The following is a 25466-nucleotide window of genomic DNA, read 5'->3' on the forward strand; positions in this document are numbered from 1 at the left end:
GCTGTCTAGAGAGCGTATACCTGCATTCAGGCCACCAGTGTAAGCTACCTTATTGCACCCATTGCATAGCATTTTAAGGTTTGCAAAGCACTTTACAAATATTATCTTGTCTTGTCACAAAGCTGGGAGATAGGTGCTGTTATTATCCTTATTTTACAGAAGAGAAAATAGAGGTTAATAGAGAAAATAGGAAAAGGGTGAGTAACTTTCCCAGGGTCACCCAGGTAGGAAGTGAATGAGGCCAGATTTGAACTGACTCCAGCCCTAGAGCTCTATTCATTAAGCCACCTTATTGCCTCTTGTGTATGGGTATATCGCAAAGTGACCCAGACTCGGAGTCAGAGGACGTGGGTGGGAGTATTGGTTCCGCCATGTACTGGCTGTGTTCTTGGGCAATACATTTCATCCTCCTGACCCTTTTCCCTCACCTATAAAATGGGAACAAACAGTAGTTCTGCTACCTGTCTAAAAGGTCTGTTGCAGATGAATTGAATACATGTAAACTGCCATAGAGAGCTCAGATACTACTCTGGTTTGCTTTTTTTCCTTGGTATCTGCTCTACTGCAGTGAGATTGAGAAATCAGAGTCACTTGGCTTTGTGACAAGCCTCAATTACCAAGGTTCCCAGGCTAGGTCCCTGTGTCCACCAGTCAGTGGGAAGGGGGATGTTTAGGGCTTTGGCTTCATTCATTTATTTCCTTTTAAAAGTATTTGTTTATTTTTAGGTTGTGACATTCACTTCCACAAGATTTTGAGTTTCAATTTTTTTTCTCCTTCCCCTACTCCCCTCCCCAAGATGGCAAGCGATCTGATATAGGTTTAGCTTCATTCATTCAACAAACATTGATACATGTGTTTTCCACTCCCAGGGCACTGTGTTAGTTGCTTTTGGGGATATAAAGAACCCCACCATGTAGTCCTGGGCCTTGAAGCAGCTGGGTGTTGTGATGGATAGAGCAATGGACCTGGAGTTAGGAAGACCCGAGTTTAAATCCAGCCTCATACACTTTATAGCTGTGTGACTCTGCGCAAATCACTTAACCTCTGTCTGCCTCAGTTTCCTTATCTGTAAAATGGGGGTGATAATAATAACACCTACCTTGAAGGGCTGTTGTAAGGATCAAATGAGATAATATTTGTAAAGCACTTAGCACAGTACCTGGCCTATGGTAGGCTCTTAATAAGTGTTTCTTCCCTTCCCCTTTCCCCCCACCTTAAAATCTAATGGAAGATCCCCATTTATAGAAACAAGAAAGGGTGAATTATTACCAAGTTATAGATTGAATTTTAATGTGTCTCCTTTAATAATCATCATTATCTCTGGTTACAAGCAATCACCCTCAAGGTTAACTGGCACTGTGGTCGAGGGAAGGATTGGACTCAGTCCTGCGATGGCTCAGGGCGTGGAGTGAAAAGGCACGTAATTTGGCATCAGAGAGGTCTCTGCGGCGGACAGGAGTTAGGATGGGGGGTGGCCCGTAGCTTGGACAGGAAGGAAGGGAAGAGCATAGCATTCTCATTGGCAGAGGTAGTTACTCCTGGGTCCTTAGTCCGTGCGGGCGGGGGGTGGGCTGAGAGTGAGAGCCTCCCTCACACGTGGTACAGGCTGCTGTGACTGCCACAATCCCAGTCTACCAGCTCACTGCTATGGAACCACAGGCTGATCTCTCTCTGGGCCACTTCCACTGAGTCGCTCGCATGGACAACGTTTCTGTGCCAGAGAAACAAGCAGCAAGGGGTGAGCTCCAAGGTTTGAGGGCCTCCGTGTGGCTGGTCGCTGGCGTTATCCCCCACACTCCCCATCCTGTCCCACCCTCAGACCTCCCGTCCTTTTGCTCTATGTTGCTTAAACAGATGGAGAAATGAATGGTCCAAAGAACAGGGTCGAGTTTTCTCCCACCAAAACTCCATTTTGGTATTGTCTTCAGCCCACCAGAATTTTTATACTTCCTTCCTGCCAGTAATTTGAATAATTCACATTTATATAGTGTTCCCCCATTCTAAAAAAAAAAAAAAAAATCCCAAACCTCATGATCCATGCATCCTTATTAGCTATTGTCTCCAGGGGTGGGGAACCTGCAGCCTCGAGGCCACATGTGGCCCTCTAGGTCCTCAAGTGCGGCCCTCAGACTGAGTCCAAACTTCACAGAACAAATCCCCTCAATAAAAGGATTTGTTCTGTAAAACTTGTCCTCAGTCAAAAGGCTGCACCCAAGGACCTAGAAGGCCACATGTGGCCTCCAGGCTGTAGGTTCCCCACCCCTGGCTCTTAGCTATAGACCTATTGTCTCTTCCTTCTTATGGCCAAACTGCTTGAAAAGACCATCTATAAGAGGCATCTCCACTTTCTTTCCTCTCACTCTCTTTGTGAAGGAAATCATTCAACTGAAACTACGCTCTTCAAAGTTATAAATGATCCCTGAATTGACAAATCTAATGACCTTTTCTCAATCTTCATTCTTCTTGACCTCTCTGAAGCTAAGCATTTATGTGCCTGCTATGTACCAGGCACTGCATTTAATGCTTTAAACTATGATCTCACTTGATCCTCACAACCTGGGAGTTAGGTACTATTATTATCCACATTTTACAGATGGCCAAGAGAGGTTAAGTGACTGTCCAGGGTCATGCAACTAGAAAGTGTTTAAGGCTGGATCTGAACTCAGGTCTTCCTAACTCCAGGCCAGTGCTCTACTCACTGGGCCACCTAGCTTTGACGCTATCAATCACCCTCCTCTCCTGGATACTCTCTTCTAGGTTTTTTTGTGACATTGCTCTCCTATGGCTCCCTTCCTACAGCCTCTTCTCCATCTCCCCCCTTTCAGGCTGCCCAGTCTGCCAGGCCCTCCCTGCCAATACCTGCTGATGTGAACGCTGAAGTCTCCCCGAATTGTCCCCGGGGCAGCTTCTGCCGAATCAGTGTCTCCTACCATGGCCCGAGAGGTACGAACCACATTGTACCCTTCCCAGACCTGCAACACAAAAAAGACCCGGCCTGTTCCTGTCAACGAAAGGCAACTGGACAAGTAGCTAGTCCCCAATATCTGCCTCTTATTTCCTTTGGTCTGTACAGGACATTTCCCACATTTCAAAAGCACTCCTTCTCTCGGCTTCTTTTCTACCTTCACAGTTCCATTCATGTGTCACCCTCCTCTGTGAAGATTTCTCTGAACCTGCCAATCCTAGAGAATCAACTAAAAAACTATTTTAAATAATTAACAACTTTGGCAAAGTTGCAGGATATAAAATAAACTCTCATAAATCATCAGCTTTCTATTTATTACCAACAAAGCTCAGCAGCAAGAGATAGAGAAATTCCATATAAAATAACTATAGACAATATAAAATGGTTAGGAGTTTGTCAAGACAAACTCAGGAACTATATGAACACAATTACAAAACACTTTTTTTTTTGTCTAGGCAATGGGGTTAAGTGACTTGCCCAGGGTCACACAGCTAGTAAGTGTCAAGTGTCTAAGTGCAGATTTGAACTCAGGTCTTCCTGAATCCAGGGCCGGTGTTCTGCCCACTGCACCACCTAGCTGTCCCACAAAACACTTTTCAAACAAATAAAGTCAGATCTAAACAATTGGAAAAAATATCAATTGTTCAAATTCTCCTATAATACTTTGTCCAGCCCTCTCCTTTCCGCTCTATCACCCTTTACCTCATACTAGACCTGGCTGTACATACATCCTACCTCCAAGGCAATCAATGAATCAGCAAGTGCTCATTAAGCACATACAATGTACCAGGCAATATACTGAGTGCCGGTGCTAAGCAAGCATTGAGACTCTGCTGTTTTTCATCTTTGTACCCTCTGCACCTAGCACAAGTAAGGGAGAGATAAATAGATTCATAGAATTGAACACATCTTCATGGAGCAATTTACCAAGCACTAACCAAACTCCACACTCCTAATAGGAGGTAGAGATGGGGAAGACAAAAAGAAAAGGGCACTGGTCTAGGGAAGGAATTTGTTTTCCACCTCTCTAATATGCTCGTCATGTAATAGTGTATGTTAGAGCTATCCATGTTTCTATTTTATCCCTCCAGACTAGACTGGGATTTCCTTGATGATAGGGACCTTGCTGTGTCTGAGCCTCGCGTCTTGACCATCAACTAGCACAATGCTTTGGGTATAATGAATGTTTATGTTTGATGAATGAAATAATTGCTCTGGTGTCCAGGAGAACGGACTGCTTCTAGAATCAGATATAAAATCCTCTTTGGGATTGAAAGCCCTTCACAACCTAGCTCCTTCTTTACTTTTCAGGCTTCTTATATTTTATTCCCTTCCATGAACTCTTTGATGCAGCTACGTTGACCTACTCACTGTTCCTCATACCTGATACTCCATTTCCCAGTCCCGTGCCTTTTACTGGCTATCTCCCAAGCCTGGAATCAGGGGGGTGCTGGAGTCAGCTTGATGAATAGCTCTCAAGAGCTGGTTGTTATATTTTCAGTGTGAACATTCACACCTCAAAATTTGGTAAATACTACAAATCAGGGCTTGGTTTATTCTTTTGTTGATTGTCTAGACTTAGGAAAGTGATAGAGAAAATGTTAATGTTGCAAATTCAACTTTAAAGTATGTCCTGGGTACATTTTCCCCTTGGAGACCAGTTGTTAAACATTTACCAGCCTACCACTCTCTGGAATGTTTTCCCTCCTTACTTCAACTTTCTGGCTTCCCTGGCTTCCTTTAAGATTTATCTTCAGGAGGGCTTTCCCAGACAGACAGACACACACACACACACACACACACTAATGCCTTTGACTCTCAGAACACTTTTCATATCTTGGGGAGAAATCATGTCTATATTTGCTTTTTCTTTGTATCCTCAGAACTTAACACAATGCCTGGCCCACATGGTAAGTATTTAAGTTACCGTGTTTTTGACTGACTGACTGACAGTTTACCTGCTCATCAGGCAATCCCCTTTGGACAGATAAGGAAGGCTCTAAAAGGGAAGAGACCAACAAAAGAACATAGTATTGTGTCCCTTTTGTCATCATCAGGAGCTAATAAAGGAGCATGGGGCAGCATTTGCTGAACTCCCAACACCCCAAAGGAAGCCCCACCCCTTCCCACTTTCCCTCTTAGCAGAACCCAGGCTCAGTCTAGCCTTACCATAGCAACCACAGGACCGGAGCTCATATAGTTGATCAAGTTTGGATAAAAGGGTTTCTTCTTTAGGTCGTGGTAATGCTCAGCAAGGACTTTCTCTGGGGCCTGGAAGGCAATAGGGAGAGAGTTGGTAAGAGTTCTGGAGCCAGATAGCAACAGGAGAAGTTGTGGAACGTTAGCCTACTCAGATCCTGCTACCTGTAGCAAGCTCTCAATGGATGCTGGGTTGGTTGACTGGTTGAGTAGAGGCACTGCCCAGTTCCAAAAAGCCAGGAGATTCCCATGCTAGCAACCCATCTCTTTCTAACCCCAGGGCACCACATTTCCCAGAACACATCTGTTCTGCCAATGAGGGAAACAAGAACTACAAATACAAAACATGGCTGCTGTTGGAAAACTAAATGCCATTGGCCCTTGTAGACATACACAAAAGAAGCAAAGGGGTCAAGTTAGAGAGTCTCCATGATATTTCTTCCACACATACAACACAGACCTGACTGCTTGGACCAGAAATGATGGATCTCCATGGAACCAATGAGGATGGAGTACTGAAATAGTGACTAAAGCCAAGTCTTTTTTGACCTAGAGTCTCTGAAGATAGCAGGCTAAGCTGGGTAGTCTAGTTTAGCTTGGCTGGGGCATCATGCAGGACAGCCTGGCTCTGGTCAGTACCTTCTACCTCTAAGCAAGGAACAAATCCCCCACAGGGAGATTGGAAGACCCATCCATAGTAGGCACTGTTACCTGTAGCAGCTTCATGCCCACCAATTTGAACCCTCGTCTTTCAAAGCGCCTGATGACATCTCCAACCAGCCTCCTCTGAACACCATCTGGTTTTACTGCAATCAGTGTTCGTTCCTGGGTTCTAGTAAGTCCCCCTATAGGAAAGGGAAACAGAAGGTCATCACCAGGACTGGCCTCTTGGGCCTACTGGAGTCTAATAAGATCACATTCAATGAGTAGAAATGTAAAGTTCTACACTTGGGCTCAACAAACTCAACTGCACAAGTACAAGACGAGAGATACATGACTGGATAATATTAGGTGTGAATAAGATCTAGAGATTGTAGTAGACACATTTGATGTTAGTCAGCAATGTGACAAGGCAGTCAAAAGAGCTAATGCTGCCTTCGGTTGCATTGATAGAGGCACGGTGTCAAATAATCCCACTGTACTCTACTTTACATCTAGAGAGTTCAATTTGAGCGTGCCCCAAAGAGGATAGTGTGAGAACTGAAAACCATCTCATTTAAAAATCACTGAAGCAATTGGGGGTGTTTACTCTAGAGAAGACATGGAAGGAAAGGGAATGGTGGAGGGTGGCAGGGATGTGATTACTTTCTTTGAAGTATTCGAAGGGGCATCATATGGAAAAGAGATTAGACATGTTCTGCTCGACTTCAGAGGAAAGAACTAGAAACCACAGGTGGAAGTCACAGAGAAATTAACGTCAAGTTAGCATAAAGAAGGTCTCCCCTAACAGTGAGGGATGTCCAAAAGCGAAAAGGAGCTGTGCCAGAAGGCCTGGGGTTCTATATTGTTGAAGGTTTTCAAGCAGAGGATGAACAACATATTCGGGACATTGTAAAGGAAATTTCTATTCAAGTATTCAGGTATGGCTTAGATGAGATGGAATTTGAATTTCCTCCCTACTCGGAGATTTCAAAGAGAACCAATGACATCACAGAGGATGTCTTGACTTGTATGTGAATTGGATTTAAGTGAGCCAGAGTTGCACAAAATCGTTAGCTTTAGGGCAGCTAGGTGGTGCAGTGGATAGGGCATAGGCCCTGGAGTCAGGAGGACCCGAGTTCAAACCCAGCCTCACTTACTAGCTTTGTGACCCTAGGTAAGTCACTTAACCTCATTGCCTCCAGCAAAAAAAAAAGTCATCAGTCTCACTCTCTCTCTTAGAGTCATCTAAGTCCAGTGGCAGGACAAAAGTCAAGAGACAAAAGGCAATGGCCTGGGATGCAGTAGATGACCTTGGCATCTTTAATGTCTGACCAAACTCTAAATGTTCCACACACCTGCTTCAGCTGCCTTCGATGCCATTAGAACAAATTGTTCTCATCTGCCCATTCTACCAGGAAAGTCTTCACATGCTTGGGGTATGTCCCCTTAACCATCAACAAGTTTGAGGCCTATCGGATACCCTCAACCTGGTTTAACCTGTCTGCCAAGATATTTACCGGGGTGTGGTCACTGTACATGCTACAGCTACTTGGAGCCACAGGTGGGAGTTGGGTGAATCCGGTGGACCCCAAAGGTGGATGAGAAGCCCTGAAGCCAGAAGCCCGCACACCAGAGGTGCTCATCTTCCTGAATGCCCCATATGTTGGGTCACATTTGGTCTCAGTTTTTCTGACAAAGGAATCCTCTTTTTCCTTCTCCACCCTAGATGGGTGCATTTCAAGGGAGAAGAAGCAATGCCTAAAGTCTACTGAAATGCTTAAGGATCTCTCTCATCTCACTGTCATTTTGAGGAGACTCCAACCTAGGGACTGCTCTGGATACCTGGAAGAAGAGCACCTAGAGGTCAGGTCCTTCCACCTACAGCAGCAATAGGCATGTTTAGCCAATGTCTGGCACATAGTAGGTGCTTAATAAATGTTTATTGATTCATTGACTGATTGTATGCTAGCCTAGGGCTCCCAGCTGGGCAAAAGGCACAGCCACAAAACAACAGCTTTTCCAGAGCAACCGAGCAGTCCTAAAAATAACGTTCAGTGACGCAGTCTGCCCAGTTACTAGGACAGCCTTTCTGAGAAGGAGGAAGGCTAATTAGGAACACATCCATGGGGAGGCCTGGAGGTATAAGCAGAGATAGCACAGCTCCCCAGAGAAGGGAAAAGCCAGGATTCTGCCTCCTCTCATTATATTGTGTCCTGCATCCAAAGACTGGGCGAAAGGTACCATCACCCAGCACACTGAAGGAGGCAGAGGGTATCCTTCAGTTTCCTCATCACTTTGTTTCATGAATCAGTATTTCTGAAATTAAGGAATGGCAGAGACCCAGGTTGGGGGTTGGGGAAAGTCAATTAGGTTATCCCCAAAGGGTAGTTCATTTCAAAACTAGGCAATAAGGCACAAGGCAAAGGGAGTATGGAGAGGGGGAGGGGAGAGAAGGATGGGAGAGAGAGAGGAAAGGAGGGAAGGAGAGAGAGACAGGCAGAGAGATAGAGAAACAGAGACAGAGAGAGACAGACAGGCAGAGGAGAGGGAGGGAGGACAGGGAGAGAAGGAGAGGGAGGAAAAGAGAAGGAAAGGAGAGAGAAGGAGGAAGGGAGAGAGAGGAGAGACAGAGAAACAGAGAAAGGAGAGAGTAACAGTGAGAGAGGAGAGACAGAGAGAGAAGAGAAGAGAAAGAGAGGGAGGGGGGAAAGATGGAAGAGGGAGGAGGGGAGGAGGGAAGGAGGGAAGGAGGGAAGGAGGGGAGAGGGAGGGAGAGAGAGGAGAGAGACAGATACACAGAGAGAGAGAGAGAAGGAAAGGAAGGGAGGAGAGAGGGACACAGAGTACACAGGGGAGAATGGCATGTAGTCTTTTCCACATGTACTTACTTTGAAAAATAGTCATAGATTCAAGGAATTCTGACTATAGTTAGCTTGGCAGCAAATGCTGGGAACTAATGATAATAGTGTCACATTTCAATATCCATACTTTTTGACCCAGAGACCCCACAGCTAGGCATATACACCAAGAGGTCAATGTTTGAAAGAAAGGGCCAATTCCTACCAAAATATTTACAGCAGCACTTTTTATAGAACTGGAAACAAATAGCCATTGCTTGAGGAATGTCTAAACAAATTATGAGACATGAAGTAATGAAAACTTACCAAATTATAAAAAATAAGAAATATAACAAATTCAGAGAAGCATGGGAGTTAAATGAAATGATGAAAAATTAAGTAAAGTAGAACTAGGAAAATAGTTTACACGATATCTATAACAATGTAAATTGCAATAACAAGAAAAAAATATTGAACATTGTATAAACATAATGACCAAGCTCAGCCCTGAAGAAGAAATGAAAAGGTACCTGCAAACATGCGCGTGTCTCCCCATCCTCAAAAAACTCTCACTTGATCCATCTTTCCCCATTAGCTATTGTTCTAAATCTGTCTACCTTTTTGTGGCTAAACTCCTTGAAAAGGCCCTCTACAATAGGCATCTCCACCTCCATGCCTCTCACTCCCTTCTTAACTCTCTGCAGCCTGGCTTCCCACCTCATCGTTCAACTGAAACTACTCTCTCTAAAGTTACCAGTGATTTCTTAATTGCCAAATCTGATGGCCTTTTCTCAATATCCCTCCTTTTTTACCTCTCTACAGCCTTTGCCACTATTGATCACCCTCTTCTCTCTAGGTTTTGCAATACTGCTCTTCTCCTGGTTCTCCTCCTACCTGTCTGTCTGCTGCTTCTCGGTCTCCTTTGCTGGATCCTCATCCAGGTCATGCCCACTAATCTTGGATGTCCCACAAAGCTTTTGTCCTGGGTTCTCTTCTCTTCTTCTTCTTCTATGCTATTTCACTTGGTGATCTCATCAGCTCCTGTGAATTCAATTGTCATCTCTGTGCAAATGATTCCCAGTTCTATTTGTCCAATCCTAATCTCTCTTCTGGACCTCCGGTCTCTCATCTCCAGCTGCTTATTGGATATTTCAGTTTGGATATCTCATGAACATGTTACATGTCCAAAACTGGACTCCTCTTTTCCCCCCACAAATCTTCCTCTTTTTCTGACTTTCCTACCACTTTCAAAATTACCACTGTGCTCCCAGTCATACAAGATACATCCTAGGCATCATCCTCAATTTTTCATTCTCTCTGACCCCCCTTCCCATATCCAATCAGTTGCCAAATACTACTGTTACTCCCTTCATAACACTTCTCTTATATAGCCCCTTCCTCCGTCTAATACCGCCACCGCTCTGGTGCAGTCCTTCATCACCTCATGCCCGGACTCTTGCAACAGGCAGGTTGATCCCCCTGCCTCAAGCCTCTCTCCACTCCAGTCCATCTGCCACTAAGCTGTTAAATTGATCCTCCTTAAGCCTATGGGAGTCAGATCTTGTTCCTCCATCCCACCCACATTTAATTAACTCCAGCAGCTTCCTATTACTGCTGGGATCAAATACAAAAGCTTCTGTTTCACTTTTAAAGCCCTTCATAGCCTGCTGCCCCACACCCTCCACACTCTTTCCACTCTCCTTACTCAGGACATTCCATCTCTTGACTCTTAGCATTATTATTTGCCATCCCCCCCCATACCTGTAACTTTCTCCCTCCTCATCTCCACCTCCTGGCTCCCCTAGCTTCCTTCAAATCTCAGTTAAAGTCACATCTGCAAGAAACTTTTCACAATTCTCCTTCATCTCAGCATCTTCCTCTGAGATAATCTCCAATTTATCCTATATAAAGCTTGTTTGCACAATTGTCTCCCCCATTAGACTGTGAGCTCCCTGAAAGCAAGGATGATTATTAGCCTTTCTTTGTACTCCCAGCATTTAGCACAGTGCCTAGCTCGTAGCAGGTGCTTAAGAAATGCTTGTTTACTGACCCAGCTTGGCCCTGAAGAAGGAATGAAAAAAAAATGCCCCTTCTTTCTTATCCTTGGCAGAGGTGGGAACCTAGAGGAGCAAAACTTCCACAAATGTTTGGATGAGTTTCACTAAACACTGTTTTTTTTTTCTCTTTCTTTTTTATCCTTTGTTATAAGGAATGACTTTCTAGGTAGGGATGGAGGAAAAGATCAATAGTATCTTGAAACAAAGGTGATATAAAAACAAAATATATCAATAATTTTTAAGATAGTAATATTATCATGTTTCTATAGCACTTTATAGCTTAAAAAGCATTGACCCCATAATAATGTCTTCATGAAGGTGGGGCAAATATTATTATCTCTATTTTATAAATGATGACATCAAGGCTCAGAGAAATTAAATGACTCACCCATAGTCCTAAGCAAATAAGTGGAGGAGCTGGAACTCAAACTCCACTCTGACCACTGCCCTTTCCACAGTACGATGCTTCCTCTTGGCCTGATGGCTCACGTCTTTTCTAGCTCTAATCCTGTGGACCTTACCCTACAACCTACCCCATCCTAAGCTACAGGAGTTGGTAACTTCTTGGGGACTTAGCAGCAGGATCTCATGGGGTGCTTGGGTGCTTGTACTCGGACCCCACTTTCAAGATCACATTTCTCCCTAGCCTTAAGGCACTATCCCTGACAGTTCCCCTCCAGCCCAAGGACCCTATCTCTGGCAATAACTCATGAGTGAGCCCAGTGAGGCAAACTATCTCTCCTTGTTACAGGAACAAGCTGACCTCTGTAGAATTTTTCTTGTATGAATAGGATTATCTTGTACCAGCAGAACTATCAAATACTGATGCCCTCAGTTACCGTATACAATCCAGAGGTCAAGCTACAGACGTCAACTCCCAAAGAAGACAGTTATAGACATAACAGACCAAAAATATACCCTTGAGGAACCCTCTCCTCCCCCCTCCCAGAGGCTTCCAACAGTGAATGACAGAGTTGTATGTTATTGCCTAATTAGCATACTTGGCACACAATCTACTACTTTTCCTATATAAGCGTTAGCACCATTTCTGTTAGGTTGCAAGTTCCCTAAGTAGTTCTGCCCACCATGGCAAGTTCCTTGAGAATTCTTGCCTGCTATATAGTGTAGCAATAAATCTTTGTCACCTTGACTTAAAGAATGCTTGAGTCTGTGAATTCATTCTAGACGACCCTGTCCTGTACTCTTGTCTTTGAGGGGTCTCTGAATCTCTCAGACCTCAACAGATTGAAGCAAATGTTATTCGAGACACCAGGGAAGGCATCCAGAGCCCACCTGAAAAAGTTCTAGTCCTGATTTCTTCTTCTTTTTTGGCAAGGCAATCTTGGTTAAGTGACTTGCTCAGGGTCATACAGCTAGTATCAAGTGTCTGAATCCAGATTTGAACTCAGGTCCTCCTGACTCTAGGGCCAGTACTCTAACCACTGTGCCACCTAGCTGCCCTTAGTCCTAACTTCTTAGTGTTGTCTGACTCTTCATGACCTCATTTTAGGGTTTTACTGTCAGAGATACTGGAGTGGTTTGCCATTTTCTTCTCCAGCTTATTTTATGGATGAGGAAACTGAGGCAAATAGGGTTAAGTGACTTGTTTGTCCACAGTCACACAGCTAGTAAGTATGTGAGGCCAGATTTGAACTCATAAAGATGAATGAGTCTTCCTGATTCCAAGCCCAGTGCTCTATCCATTGTACTACCTAGTCCTGACATCCATTCTCAAAATAGGAATAGAATGGAGGATGTCAGCATGAGGACACCTCACCAACATGGGAGTTCTTCCTTGGCCCCTGACTGCTCTTTCCCCAAGAGATAAGACTGTCCCTTCAGTAGCAGTAAATAAACCATAGTGATTACTCAGTGACTTAGCCCAAATACTCCCATTTTGACCGATATCCATTTGACCTCTACTTTCATCCTTTAACTTTATGTCAAACCGTAGAACAAATCTTTTTCTTCTATAACATTATTTTAATACCAATATAGAAATGTAGTTCCTTAATTAGGGCAAATCTTTTTAGAAAGTGTTATAGCTACTGAAGCAGGAGCAAAGAATATTTCCTTTAAGGTGATGATTCCTCATTTACCATGTTTCAGTCTTATCTTCCTGGGTCCAAGCTCAGGTGAAGGTAAGCAGAATTATATAACCCAGCCCAACCCAGATCATCATCCCCATCCCCCATTTTCATTAGCTCTTTGCTGAAGAAACTAGCTTACCAACTAGTGGTTTTTTTTTTTTTTTTTGTATCTGGAAACACAATGATCATCTTCTTTAAGGCTTATAATGTTCTGTGGCATCATCCTATCTACCCAATTCTTACTTATCTGCACGTATTTGTGTTTCATCTTGACAAGGTAAATCACTCCAGGTGAAGTAGCTAGGTGGTGAAGTGAATAAGGCACTGGGCCTAGAGTCAGGAAGACATCAATTCAAATCTCTACTAGCTGTGTGATGCTGAAAAAGTCATTTAACCCTATATCAGATTGTGCGCTGTCTTGGGGAGGGGAAGAAAAATTTAAAACTCAAAAGCTTATGGAAGTGATTGTTGATAAATCAAAATAAATTAATAAAATAAAATTTGGGTGCTAGTAAAAAAAAAAGTCATTTAACCACTCTGTTTCCTGTTTCCTAATCTGTAAAATAGGAATAATAATAGCACTTACTTCACCGGATGGTTGCAAGGATCAAATGAGTTTATAGTTAAAGTACTTAGCAAACCTTAAAGCGCTATATGCACGTTAGCTATGATTATTATTGGGGCAGCTAGGTGGCACGGTGGGTAGAGTACAGGGCCTGAAGTTGGGAAGACTTATCTTCCTGCATTCAAATCTGGCCTCAGATACTTACTAGCTGTGTGACCCTGGACAGGTCACTTAACCCTGTTTGCCTCATTTGTAAAATGAGCTGGAGAAGGAAATGGCAAACCATTCGAATATCTTTGCTAAGAAAACTCCAAATGGGGTCAGGCAGAGTTGGACACAACTGAACAACAACATTATTATTACTAATTCTCTAAGCCTCCGTTTCCTCATCTATAAAATGGGGATAATAATAGCACTTACCTCATAGGATAATTTTAAGGATCAAATGATTTTATATGTAAAGCGCTTTGCAAATCTTAAAGTGCTATATACATGTTAGCTACTATTACTACATCTCTGAGCTTCAATTTCCTTATTTGTAAAATGAGAATAATAGCACTTAGATTACCTGCCTGGCCAGGTTATTGTAAGGCATGTACTATATACACGCAAGCTTTCACTCTTTCCTTCCAGCTTTATGATACCTCTCTAAGGTCAGGTAGTATTATCCCTATTTTATATGAAGAAATTGATAAGTTTGAAGTGATATGTCCAAAGTCACAAAACTAGTAATTGATGGGGCCAGGTTTCTTGACTTTAAAGATATTGTTCTTTCCATTAAACTAAGCTGAACTGCTAAGTGTGAGATATAGCAATGGCTGGAAACCAAGAAGAAGCTCTCAGCATATAGGATTTAACAGTTTATCCTCAAAACCACAAAGAAGTACTGAGGGAAATAGGCTTAAATCAACTGCCCTTCTGCTACTGCCAACCAGGCTGGCTTAGACCCAGTCATCATGTGCACCCCCTAGTCCCCCACAACAATGACTTGAAGATAAATTGAACAGAGATGAAAAGGGGCAGACTGGACCTAATCATACGACATTCTCCTAAAGCCTCGCCCTGTATGACAAGAACTACAGGAAGATTGTCAGCAAGCAGCCTGAGGAGATAAGAGGTTTGGAAAGAATTTAAAAAAAAAAAAAAGGCTAGGAGGAAAAGACCCAGAATTGAACAGGAGGAGAGAAGTGAGCTATGTTGTTTTTAGGAAAAGCAGAGGTCTTTTAAGGACCCCAACCTTCTTTCTGAAACAAAACCTTATCTCTTTAATAAGCCTGCATAGTCTACAAAGGATTGAAAATGAGAATCTCCCAGGTAGCAATGGACATTGTAAAGAAGAAATTATGAAAGATGTCATCAAACTGGGGTGAAAGCTATCATCAAAGAAATATATGGGCTGGTCCCATGACAAGATTGAGAGATGCTGATAAAGATGGTAAGAAAAAGAAGAAGAGATTGCACCAGGATTTATGGAAGGAAATGAAAGAGTTACATAAAAAGGGCAAACATGGGTGGATTTCAATCTACAAGCTTAGACAGAATATGTGAATTGAAGGGATAACAGATCCATTTGAGTATTCAATTAAGAGAAAAAGATCAGACCCATTCTACAAGTATAATGTCCCATTCTGCATATGGGTCCAAATAGCTCTTCTAACAACCCCTTACAATGTGCCCAACCCAAAACTAACCTGTCATGGTCAACCGCAAGAGTAAGGGCGCAAAGCTTTCTTTGTGGGTCAAAGGGCTGGAAGCTGGGCACCATGTCAGAATGTGTGGGGTTTGACCCAGTTTTTGCTTATGGCTTTGGGAAATAATATCTTTGCATTTGCATATAATTTTTAACTTTTCAAGAAGGTTTTTCATACATTATCTCATTTGATCCTCATAACAACAACACTGAGAAGGAGGCAGAACTGGGATCTTTACTCCTCCTCTAGTTTACAGATGAGAAAACTGAGGCATAAAGGTTAAGAAATGTTTCAAAGATCATATGCGCTGTGGCTAGCTACTTAATGACTAAGCTGGTACTGAAATTCTACTTTCCTAACCCTTAGATGAGCAGTACTATAAATTTGAAGACTTGAGTTCTAGTCCTGGCACTAACTTCTGTGTGAGCCTAGACAAGTCACTTTCTCTCTTAGAGCCTCAGTTTCCTCATATGTAAAAAGCAGGAGTTGGATTATATAATTGCCAGGATCTCTTGTAGTGCTTATGCTATGATTTGTATGAAAACAAGCTTCCCCAATTTCCAAATTCCCTAGAGTCCCAGAATTGGGAAGCAGCGTGTAGAAAAGTACTGAATTTGGGGTCAGAGGACATGAGTTCCAATCCTGTAATCTTAGGCATAACAATTAACTTCTCTGGGCTTGTTTCCTCATCTATAAAGTGAGGATTGCACTAGATGGTCTCTGAGGTACCTCCTAGCTCTATGAGTCCATTCTCCTATCTCTTGGTCTTGAAAAGGCAGTTGAGTTAACATAAGGGACAGGACATACATAGAAGGTTATAAAATTCAGCCCCTTCACAATGGCAGTTTTCTATTCCCCCAAACCTGCCCAGCCTCAACCTGTCCTTTCTTAGACCAAAACTGACATCAATGACTTCAGGCCAGCATTCCCTGGATCTCAGAGCCAATGCCTTTTTGTGGCTTGATCCAAGGAAAAGGAAGTTGGAAATATTGAATTCAATTCAATTCAATTTAAAGAAGGTAGATAAAGAATCTAGCACATTTTCAGTAAGCTGGAAGCCTTGAGAACTCCAAATAAGCAAAACATCTGTCAGGTTATGGAGACTTCTGCCACTCCTGATACAAAACAGAACACCACATGGTAATCCTCAAAGCAACAGCCTTGATAATGTAGCCCTTCTGCAGCTCAATTTCTTAGCAAATGATGGGGGGACGTCTCCAGTCGTCCTGATCTATATCTTGACACTGGACCCAGATGGCTCTGGAGGAGAAAATGAGACTGGTGACTTTGCACAGCCCTCCCTTGGTTAAATCCAATTCACTCGCAACTCATGGCATCCCCTTCCTTATGCCATGGTCCTCTTAGAGAGTGAAGGACAAACAAAAACAATAGCAAATGATGCAGCCTTCATTTTGTAGACAGGGAAGTAGGGAAACACAGATGTCTGATTCACCCAACCTGCAGGATAAAGTAGAAAGGTATCCTCTGCAGATGATGAGCCAGAAAGAATATTAGACTTAGGATCAGAAAACCTGCATTTAATTCCCAGGTCTACTTTTTACTATCCATTTGAGTTTAAGCAAGTCATCTCCCCTCTGTATACCTCAGTTTTTGCATCTGTTAAAATAAAGGAGTAGAACTAGATGATTTCTAAGGTCTCTTCCCTTTGTAATCCTTAGATTATATTTAGAGGAAACTAGGAGGCACCGTGGATGAAAGCTGGACCTGGAGTCAGGAAAACCTGGATTCAAATACTGCCTAGTATTTCCCGGTTGGGTGACCCTGGGCAAGTCACTTAAGTTCTGTCTGCCTCAGTTCCCCCACCAGTAAAATGATAATTATAGTATCTACTTCCCAGGGTTAGAAAAAATGAGTGTCCCAGGAATCTGTCCTTGGCCCTGTGCTCTTTAAAATTTTTTTCAGTGACTTGGGTAAAGGCATAGATAGAAAGCTTATAAAATGAGAAAATGACAAGAAGTTTAAAGAAAGAACTAAAAAACAAATGCCCCTTTATTGGGGAATGGCTAAACAAATTGTGAGTTTTTAATGTAACATTATTATCGTTATTATTATTGTGTCATAAGAAATGATGATCATGAAGAGTTTAGAGAAGCTTGGGAAGACTTATATGAACTGATACAGATTGAAGTAAGCAGAACCAAGAGAACTATTTCAAAATTAATGTAAAGGACATGCAGTGTAAACAACATTGAAAAAGACCAGTTACTCAATCAATAAGCATCAGAATTCAGATCACTACAAGGACCAGTTGTAACTTCAGAGAACTGACAATAAAACATGCTTCATGTTTCCAGGGAGAGAAGTGGTAGACTACAGAGGCAGAATGAAGTGTGTGTTGTCCGACAGGACCAACATGTTGATTTGTTTTGCTGTACTTCTTTGTTATAAAGGAGAATTTACATGGTGGGGAGGGGAGAGTAGTCATTGGGAAGTGACAGTAATTTTTTAAGGAAAAATAAGCATCAATAAAACATTTGTATTTTAAGAAAGACAGAGACAGACAGAAAGCAGGCTAACAAGTTGAATGATAGTTTGGATCCACAAGGATATCAACTAACTAGAATGTTGGGCTGAAGCAAATTAAGATAAAATTTAAAAGGATTAAATATAAAGTCTTACACTTTACATTTGGCAATTTGACAAATATAGTGAGAGAGGCATGGCTAGAAATCAGTTGCTCTGAAGAAGATCTGGCAGTTCTAATAGACCACAAGCTCCATAGGAATCACTTGCTCAATACGGCAGCCAAAAACAAAAAAAAAACAAAAAAACCCAAAACCCACGTGTGGCCTTTAGTCTTCATTGAGCTGCATAGTACTCAAGATGATTCAAGGTGATAATAGTACTACTGAAGTCGTCCCTGGTCAGAACTTATCTGGAGAACTGTGTCTACTTCTGGGTGCCACACTGATAAACTGGAGATCATCCAGAAAAGGGTGAGGTGACTAGGATGATGAAGGATCTTGAGATCATGCCATATGCTCTGTTAAAAAAAACTGAAGTTGTATAATGTGGAGAAGAGAAGATTAAGAGAAAATATTATATCTGTCTTCAAGGCAGCTACATGGCATAATAGATAGAGTTATGGGTTTTAGGAAGACCAAACTTCACAACCTGCCACAGCTGCCTCCACTGTGTGACCCTAGACAAGTCACTTAATCTCTCAGCTTCAGTTTCCTCATCAGCAAAATGGGGATAAAAACAGTATCTACCTCAGGTTTGTTGTGAAAATCAAATGAAATAACATACGTTAAAGTGCTTTGCAGTCCTTAAAGTGCTATATCAATGTTAGCTACTCTTATTATTAGTTGGAGGAGGAAATGGCAAACTAGTTTCTTTGCCAAGAAAACCCCAAATGGGCTCATAAAGAGTCAGACCCGACAGAAACGATTGAACAACAACAGCAATTATTATTATTAGTGTGGGAAGGGGATTATATTTGTTCTGCTTGGTCTCGAAGGGCAGAGCAAGGAAGGACAGGTGAAATTTTCAGAGAAGCATATTTAGGTTTAATATAAGGACAAGGATAATTCCTAATCATTAGAGCTATCCAAAAACTGACTGGGACTCCTCAAGTGGTAGCAGACTTTTCCTTTCTAGAGGACTTTGAGTAATTTATTGAATATGTTGTCAAGAAAATTCTTATTTGGGTCCATTTATCCTTCCAGGTTCTTTCCAACTTCTGAGGTACTGTGATTCTAGGCACAGTACCCAGAGTCGCCTGGCTCTGCTTCCTTCTACTGCCGATTTTACTGCTTTACTACCCAGCTCTCAACAATCTGACTAGCTTTGCAGACCTCCAATCTAGCAAGGAAACAGAGGCGCAGCCTTAGAGGAAATGGAGAGAGTCATCACCCAAGCTGCAAAGGACAAACAGCAGGTCTGAAAGAAAAAGCTATGAGTGACTTGGAGTTCAGAGGTAGGCTGCAAGGGGTAAGGGTTTGGAGAGAAGGAACTCATTTTCTTCCTCAGTTTCAATCCTTCACAGCGGCTGGCTGTGAAAGCCTGTCCACTGCCTACTGTCCACGTGGGCGCCTGTGCAGGCTAGGGAACAAAGAACCCAGAGCATAAGACCTCTCCCTACGAACTAACAGGGTTCAGAAAGTGAAGCAAGCCCCAAGGAAGGATGCTGGTCGGCTAGACCATTGGCCGGTGTTGCAATCATCCCGGAAGATCGGGTGGGCCTAGGGAAGGAAAGGATTGGCCAGGGTTTGGGTCGGGAGCTCCTCTCAATTCGCTGGAATGCCGGGTGATAGAGGGACTTGGGGAGAGGGGCGGCGGTGGGTGGAGGGAAGGGAAGTTGGGTCAAGCTCACGTCCCTGGGCAAAGGGGAGGGAGTCCCAGGCCAGACTCGCTTCTCTCGGGTGCAGGGGCTTCCTACGTTAGACAGCTAGGGCCCTTGCTTGTCCATCCCCACCCCTGCCTCTCCTTCGCGTTCTTGTGGGCGGCCGGCGCCTCCCTTTCCCACTCACCAGAGTTGTAGCGGAGCACAATAGAGCTAGGCACTCCTCCGTAGGGCAGAGACAGGAGCAGCTGCTTCGTGCCCAGGGTGCGGCTACTTCCCTGGACGCGGCCGCGGCCCAGGAGGGTCCGCAGCGCGCAGCGTGGGAAGAAGCCCATGTCCGCCCCCTTGCCCTGAGCCCCGGGCGGCCGGGCTGTTCGCCCTCAGCCCGGCCCGGTCCCCAAGTAATGGGAGTGTAGGAGGAAGGGACGGACAGGCACGGGGGCGGGCCAGGTCCTGCACTAACCTCCCGCCCCCATCCCAAAGGGGTGGGGGGCGGGGAGTGGATGGGGTATGGGTGGGAACACAACTCGAGTTTCAAGTTTCAGACCCACCCCTTTCAAATAGCAGCTTTTTCCTTACCTTCCCTCAGGCTGGCTGTGGGCCCATCCACGGAAGTACCTCTGTCTCCCCAATCCCCAACTCCTCCCCTCCTGTGACTCTAGTTTAGGACTGGGTCTGATTATCCAGCTCAACCCCTCCCACTCTCTTTTGTATTATCCAGGATAGGGCAGATTGTGGGGTGGAGAGGAGCAGGGGGAACCAACCCTGCAGTCACCTGGGCATCTGAGAAAGAGTAGTTTATAACTTAAAGTAGGTGGAGATTAGATCTTTAAAGCCCTTTCTATCTCCCCATCAAACAGCCGGTCTTTGAGCAAGTATAGAAGCAAGGCTTTGACACCCTCTCTTTATTAACAATAATTTATAAGGTAGGTTATGCAAATATTATCCATAAATAACAGACGAGAACACTGAGGCTCAGAAAGGTGAAATCGGCTTGAATACAGCAGGAGGCTGTCTCCCTTCCCCTTCCGCCCCCCTCCCCCGCACCACAATATCCAAAAAGATCTGTACCTCTTCAGGGAGAGGTCTCTTAACGCTGGAAGGTTAATAAAAGTTCTCTCTGTCACAAGAGGATTTGTGTGTAATATTTGATTTTTGTTGTTTTGGGGGAGATGGGATGAAGAGAGAAGGATGAGTGTCCATCTTTTCTACTTTTCCCACGCCTGAGTATCTAGCAGGGGCTGGGCTAGTTAGACTGGGATTAATAAATGCTTATTGGTTGACTGACTGAAGTAGTCCTTGCATGGACAGACTGAGGCATCATTTTTCTGGTCCCAGTGAGCAAAACTAGGGTGGAGAGGCATAATTCAGCTTCTTAGAAAGAAGCACTTCTTACCAGCCCATCCAAAATGAAATGAACTGACTTATAATGCAATAAGCATTCAGAGACTGAATGGCCACCTGCCGAAAGTGCTGTAGAAAGGATTTCTGCACTGGCTAAAAGATTGGGCTAGATCAGGGGTGGGGAACCTGCAGCCTTGAGGCTACATATGGCCCTCTAGGTCCTCAAGTGCAGCCCTTTGACTGAATCCAAACTTCATGGAACAAATCCCCATAATAAAAGAATTTGTTCTGTAAAACTTGGACTCAGAACTGACTTGTCCTAAACCTCTGTTAGTGGGTTCACGTCATTAGTCCACCCTCTTCTTTCACAGGATATTGCCAAGTAACTAATATCTGCCTGAGAGGCTGTTTCTTTACATTCCACCAACTAGAGGAAGACAAATGAGCTTTAGCTCTGAAGCAAAGGAAAGAATTAGGTCAGTCTCCAGATCTTGAGAGAGTCCTAGCCATTTCTGCCTGACTTGTGTGCACAACCTCATGCTGTCCCCCGCCTTTTCCCTGGATCTTCCCTTTGCTTCATCTGGACTAGATGACAACAGAAGAGGAGGCATTCTGACCCTTTCTGAGGAGAGAGAACCTATTCAATGTGTTTGTGTTCTGGAAAGGCTAAGTCTATCTACTCCAGTGTTCTGATCTCTATCTTGGAATCCTAGACTTCCTGCTGGAAGGGACTTTAGAAACAACTTGTCCAGGGGTGGGGAACCTGAAGCCTTGAGGCCAGGTGGCCCTCTAGGTCCTTGGATGTGGCCTTTTGACTGAGTCCAAGTTTTACAGAACAAATTCTTTTATTATGGGGATTTGTTTCATGAAATTTGGATTCAGTCTAAGGGCTGCACTTGAGGACCTAGAGGGCCACATGTAGCCTCAAGGCTGCAGGTTTCCCCACCCCTGATCTAGCCCAATCTTCTAGCCAGTGCAGAAATCCTTTCTACAGCACTTTCGGCAGGTGGCCATTCAGTCTCTGAATGCTTATTGCATTATAAGTCAGTTCATTCCATTTTGGATGGGCTGGTAAGAAGTCCTTCTTTATAAGAAGTTGAATTATGCCTCTCCACCCTAGTTTTGCTCACTGGGACCAGAAAAATGATGCCTCAGTCTGTCCATGCAAGGACTACTTCAGTTAGTCAACCAATAAGCATTTATTAATCACCTACAATGTGTGAGGCACTGTGCCTCACTATACAATTGACTGTACAAAAAGAGGCAAAGAACAGTCCCTATCTTCAAGGAACTCACAATCCAGTGGGGATAGAAGGAGTAGAATGAGTTGAAAAAAATACAAAACAAAACCAGAATTGTAAGGGTGATTTGGTGGGCTTTGGGATTGTGAAGAAGGCCAGAGACTGAATGGAGTTGAGGGTGCAGAGTGGGAGAAGTGAGAAGTTGAAAGAAGGTAAGGATTAGAGCTAAAGGAGGCTTTGAGCTAAGGGTGAAACATACGAGCTAATGAAGAGGAGAAAGACTTGAGAAGGACCTGAAGAGTAAAAGGAAGAGCAAAAGAAGGAGTTGAACTCAAGAAGAGCTGAAGAGGAGGAGGTAATCAGTAAAACAAGGTAAGTAGATAATAAGATAATTAGAGGTTACCCACACAAGGGAAAGGAAGTTGGTTTTGGCTGTTCAAGGTACTACCAAGGTGAGGAGAGTGACAAGTTTAATATTGAAGACCCCATCAAGCACTTTGCCAAGAGTGGAATGGCTTGCTCAGAAGATAGTGGCTTCTCCATCATTAGAGGTCTTCAAGTAAAGGCTAGATAGGTTTAAATCTGCCTCTTCTTGTTGAAATCTGTCTCTCCTCTTTCTAATTCTTGGGCATTTTATGGAGGAGATCCATTCATATAGGACTTCCAACTAAAATTCTATGATACTGTGAACATTTCAAGTATTAAAGATAGCAAACATAGGTCTCTCTTCTCAAGGCTAAACATATTGAATTCCAAAAATTGATCCTCATAGAACATGTTTCACCATCCTCATTGTCCTCCCTTGGACATGCTTCAGCTTATAAATCAATTTCCTTCTAAACACAATACTCCAGGTGTGGTCTGAGGCCCAGAGTAAATCTTCTCATGTTTTAAACACTGGAATTCTGTCAATACCTTCTGAAAATGATGAGAATTTGGAATGACCCAGAGGGCAATGGGAAGATGCACAAGATGGTATAAGGCTACCATATTTCAGCAAAGATACTGTATGCATAAGAAATGACCTTAGAGATAGCATCAAGGACATGCATGTCTAAAAAAAGATGAACTAGTTATTTAAGGAGAGAGAGGGATAACAGATGGACAGCCCAGGGGCAGCTCTGTTACCCATGAACTATTAAAAGAAAGAACCAGAGGAAGAATTCCATTCTGTTAAATAAATCTTCTATGACAGGGGCTCTAAACCTTTTTATGTCCTGGACCCCTTTGGCAGGCACGTGAAGCCCATGGACCCTTTCTCAGAACTATATTTTCAAACATTTAAAATAAAATGTATAGGATTACAAAGGAAACCAATTATGTTGAAACATAATTATCAAAATAATTTTTTAAAAAAAGCTAGTTCACAGACACCAGGTTAAGGACCTCTCCTCTATGGAGAACTTATGGAAGAACTGAAACAAGAATAGCACAGGCTAAAAAGAGATTGTAATCTCTAATAGAAGGTGTTGTAAAACCAATTAGATCACTGGTCTCATCTTAACATCAAAGGATCTTGGAAATCACCCTAGGAAGGACCTTAGATACCATCTAGTTAAGCCTTTAGCTTAAGTACCTACTATGTCTGTCGTTTTTTAAGATGATGATTCTTTGTATTTTTGTGGGTTAGCCTCTATTTCTTTTGAGTTCTCTGTCATAGGTTTATAACTGTACATAATGGTTCTGTCATTCTTTTTATTTTTTCTTGGTTTTGCTATGATTTCATTTTGCTTCATTTATTTTATTTATTTAGTTTTCTACATTTTTCTTTTTAATCAGGTTGGCTAAAGGTTTGTCAATTTTGTTGGTCTTGAAAGAACCAGATGTTAGTTTTGTTAATTAGTTCTATAGTTGGGGTTGTTTTTAGTTTCTAGCTTATTTCTTCTCTAAATTTCATGATTTTTTATTTTTCTTTTTTTTTTTTTACTTGGTGGGTTTCTAGTTTTTTTAATGCACAATTCACTAAACCTCTTTTTCTATTTTTGTTAATATTTATTTTTAGGGATATTATTTTTCCTCTGAGGACTGTTTTAGCTGCGTCTCAGCAGATGAAGAAACGAAGGTACTCAACAGGGACTTGGGAACACTGACAGCAAAGAACACCTAGCAGTAAAGTATAGGTGTGAAACGAGGCTTGCATTTTCAGACCTGGCCAAAGTGTTATTTCCTTTATTTGTCTGTACTTATTTCTTACGGTATATAGTCCTATTGAGGAAAGGGAGAGACTTTAAGAAATAACATTGACAGTTAAAAAAGAAAAAAGCATCAACATATGTTTTTCCCCACTTAATAGTATTTTATTTTTCCCAATTACATGCAAAAATACTTTCCAACATTCATTTTTATAAGATTTTGAGTTCCAAAATTTTTTCTCCTTCCTTCCCCTCCCCACTTCCCAAGTTGGCATGAAATTTGATATAGGCTCTACATGTACAATCATATTAAAAATATTTCTATATTAGTCATGTTGTAAAAGAAGAATATGATATATTTTTAAAAGAAAGGGGATATAACTTGCCCAAGGGTCATGTCATTATTAAATGGCAACTAGTAGTAAAAGTTTACATCTCTATTATTCTAAGGCTATAAAGCTAGTTTAGGAGCAGCTAGGTGGCAGTGGATAGAATGCCAGGCCTGGAGTCAGGAAGACCTGAGTTCAAATCTGGCCTCAGACACTTACTAGCTGTGTGACCCTAGGCAAGTCACTTAATCCCATTGCCTAACCAAAAAAAAAAAAAAAGATGAACTGGAGAAGGAAATACTGAACTGCTCCAGTGTTTTTCCCAAGAAAACCCCAAATGGGGTCACAGAGAGTCAGATATGACTGAAACAACTCAATAACAACACGTCATTCAATCCTGGGAAACAGTTAGCACAAGTATTGTTATCCCTAATTTATAGATGTGAGAAACAGAATCTCAGAAAGGTTAGGTAAGAAGCCAGCACTCAAACCTAGGTCCAGTGTTCTTTTTACTAGTGATGCCATTCTGGTTGCTTTTCTCTAAGACTTGCTCCATCTTTTTTTTTCTTTTTCTTCCTCTCTTTTTTCATTCTTTTCTCCTTTCTTTTCATTCCTTTCTTTCTTTCTTCTTTTGAGACTGGGTCTCCCTATCTCACTCAAACTGGCAGTGAAATGGCCAGCCTGATCCCTCTATTGACCAGTAAAGAAGCTTTAACCGGCTCCATTTCGAACCTGAGCCCATGAACCTCTCCTTAGGCATCCTGGTGGTCCTGTGTTTCCTGGGGTGAGCTTGCCATAATGGTTCAAAACTTAGTGTGAATACCTGGTTGGCTTTAGCCCTACTGTAGCTCAGAACTCTGGAGCCCAAGTGAGCCACCAGTCTCAGCCTTCCCAAACAGCAGGAGCTACAGGAGAATGCCACCACGCTCAACATTGATCTAGCTTTTCAATGTCTCTTTTAAACTGTGGTGCTTCCAACTGGAGACATTTCTATAGCACTTTTCATTTCTATAGTACTTTTAGGTATATCAAGCACTTGGCTCACTTCAAAGAAAGTTATACAAGTA

The 25466-nt window shown here is 42.7% G+C and overlaps 1 protein-coding gene across 4 annotated transcripts; it reads right to left on the minus strand.

Annotated features, from left to right (window-relative positions):
- Positions 1–1281: 1281 nt before the first annotated feature.
- NME4 (NME/NM23 nucleoside diphosphate kinase 4) lies at positions 1282–19994 on the minus strand. 4 transcript variants are annotated; one of them, XM_027862983.1, is made up of 6 exons: positions 19541–19625; positions 9539–9685; positions 5877–6010; positions 5136–5237; positions 2861–2973; positions 1282–1712 (listed from the first exon to the last, which is right to left on the minus strand). In XM_027862983.1, the coding sequence occupies exons 2-6, from the start codon at positions 9588–9590 to the stop codon at positions 1592–1594; spliced, it is 522 nt and encodes a 173-aa protein (XP_027718784.1). In that variant the 5' UTR covers positions 9591–9685; positions 19541–19625; the 3' UTR covers positions 1282–1591. The 4 variants fall into 4 exon arrangements, with proteins under 4 accessions (XP_027718784.1, XP_027718781.1, XP_027718782.1 ...); XM_027862980.1 differs by lacking the exons at positions 9539–9685; positions 19541–19625 and adding an exon at positions 19933–19994; XM_027862981.1 differs by lacking the exon at positions 9539–9685 and having other exon boundaries at positions 19541–19715.
- Positions 19995–25466: the final 5472 nt, after the last annotated feature.

The sequence above is a fragment of the Vombatus ursinus genome, unplaced genomic scaffold (assembly GCF_900497805.2).
Source record: "Vombatus ursinus unplaced genomic scaffold, bare-nosed wombat genome assembly UNPS02014770.1, whole genome shotgun sequence".
NCBI lineage: Eukaryota > Metazoa > Chordata > Mammalia > Diprotodontia > Vombatidae > Vombatus > Vombatus ursinus.

Bases quoted from the DNA above. Each gene is read 5' to 3' on its own strand.
- NME4 (XM_027862981.1), bottom strand. From the start codon at position 19,688: ATGGGCTTCTTCCCACGCTGCGCGCTGCGGACCCTCCTGGGCCGCGGC. The intron at 5,238-5,876 runs GTAACAGTGCCT...ATTGCCTTCCAG, and splicing joins TGGGCATGAAGCTGCTACAG to GCCCCAGAGAAAGTCCTTGC. The intron at 2,974-5,135 runs GTAAGGCTAGAC...TTTGTGTTGCAG, and splicing joins CCGGTCCTGTGGTTGCTATG to GTCTGGGAAGGGTACAATGT.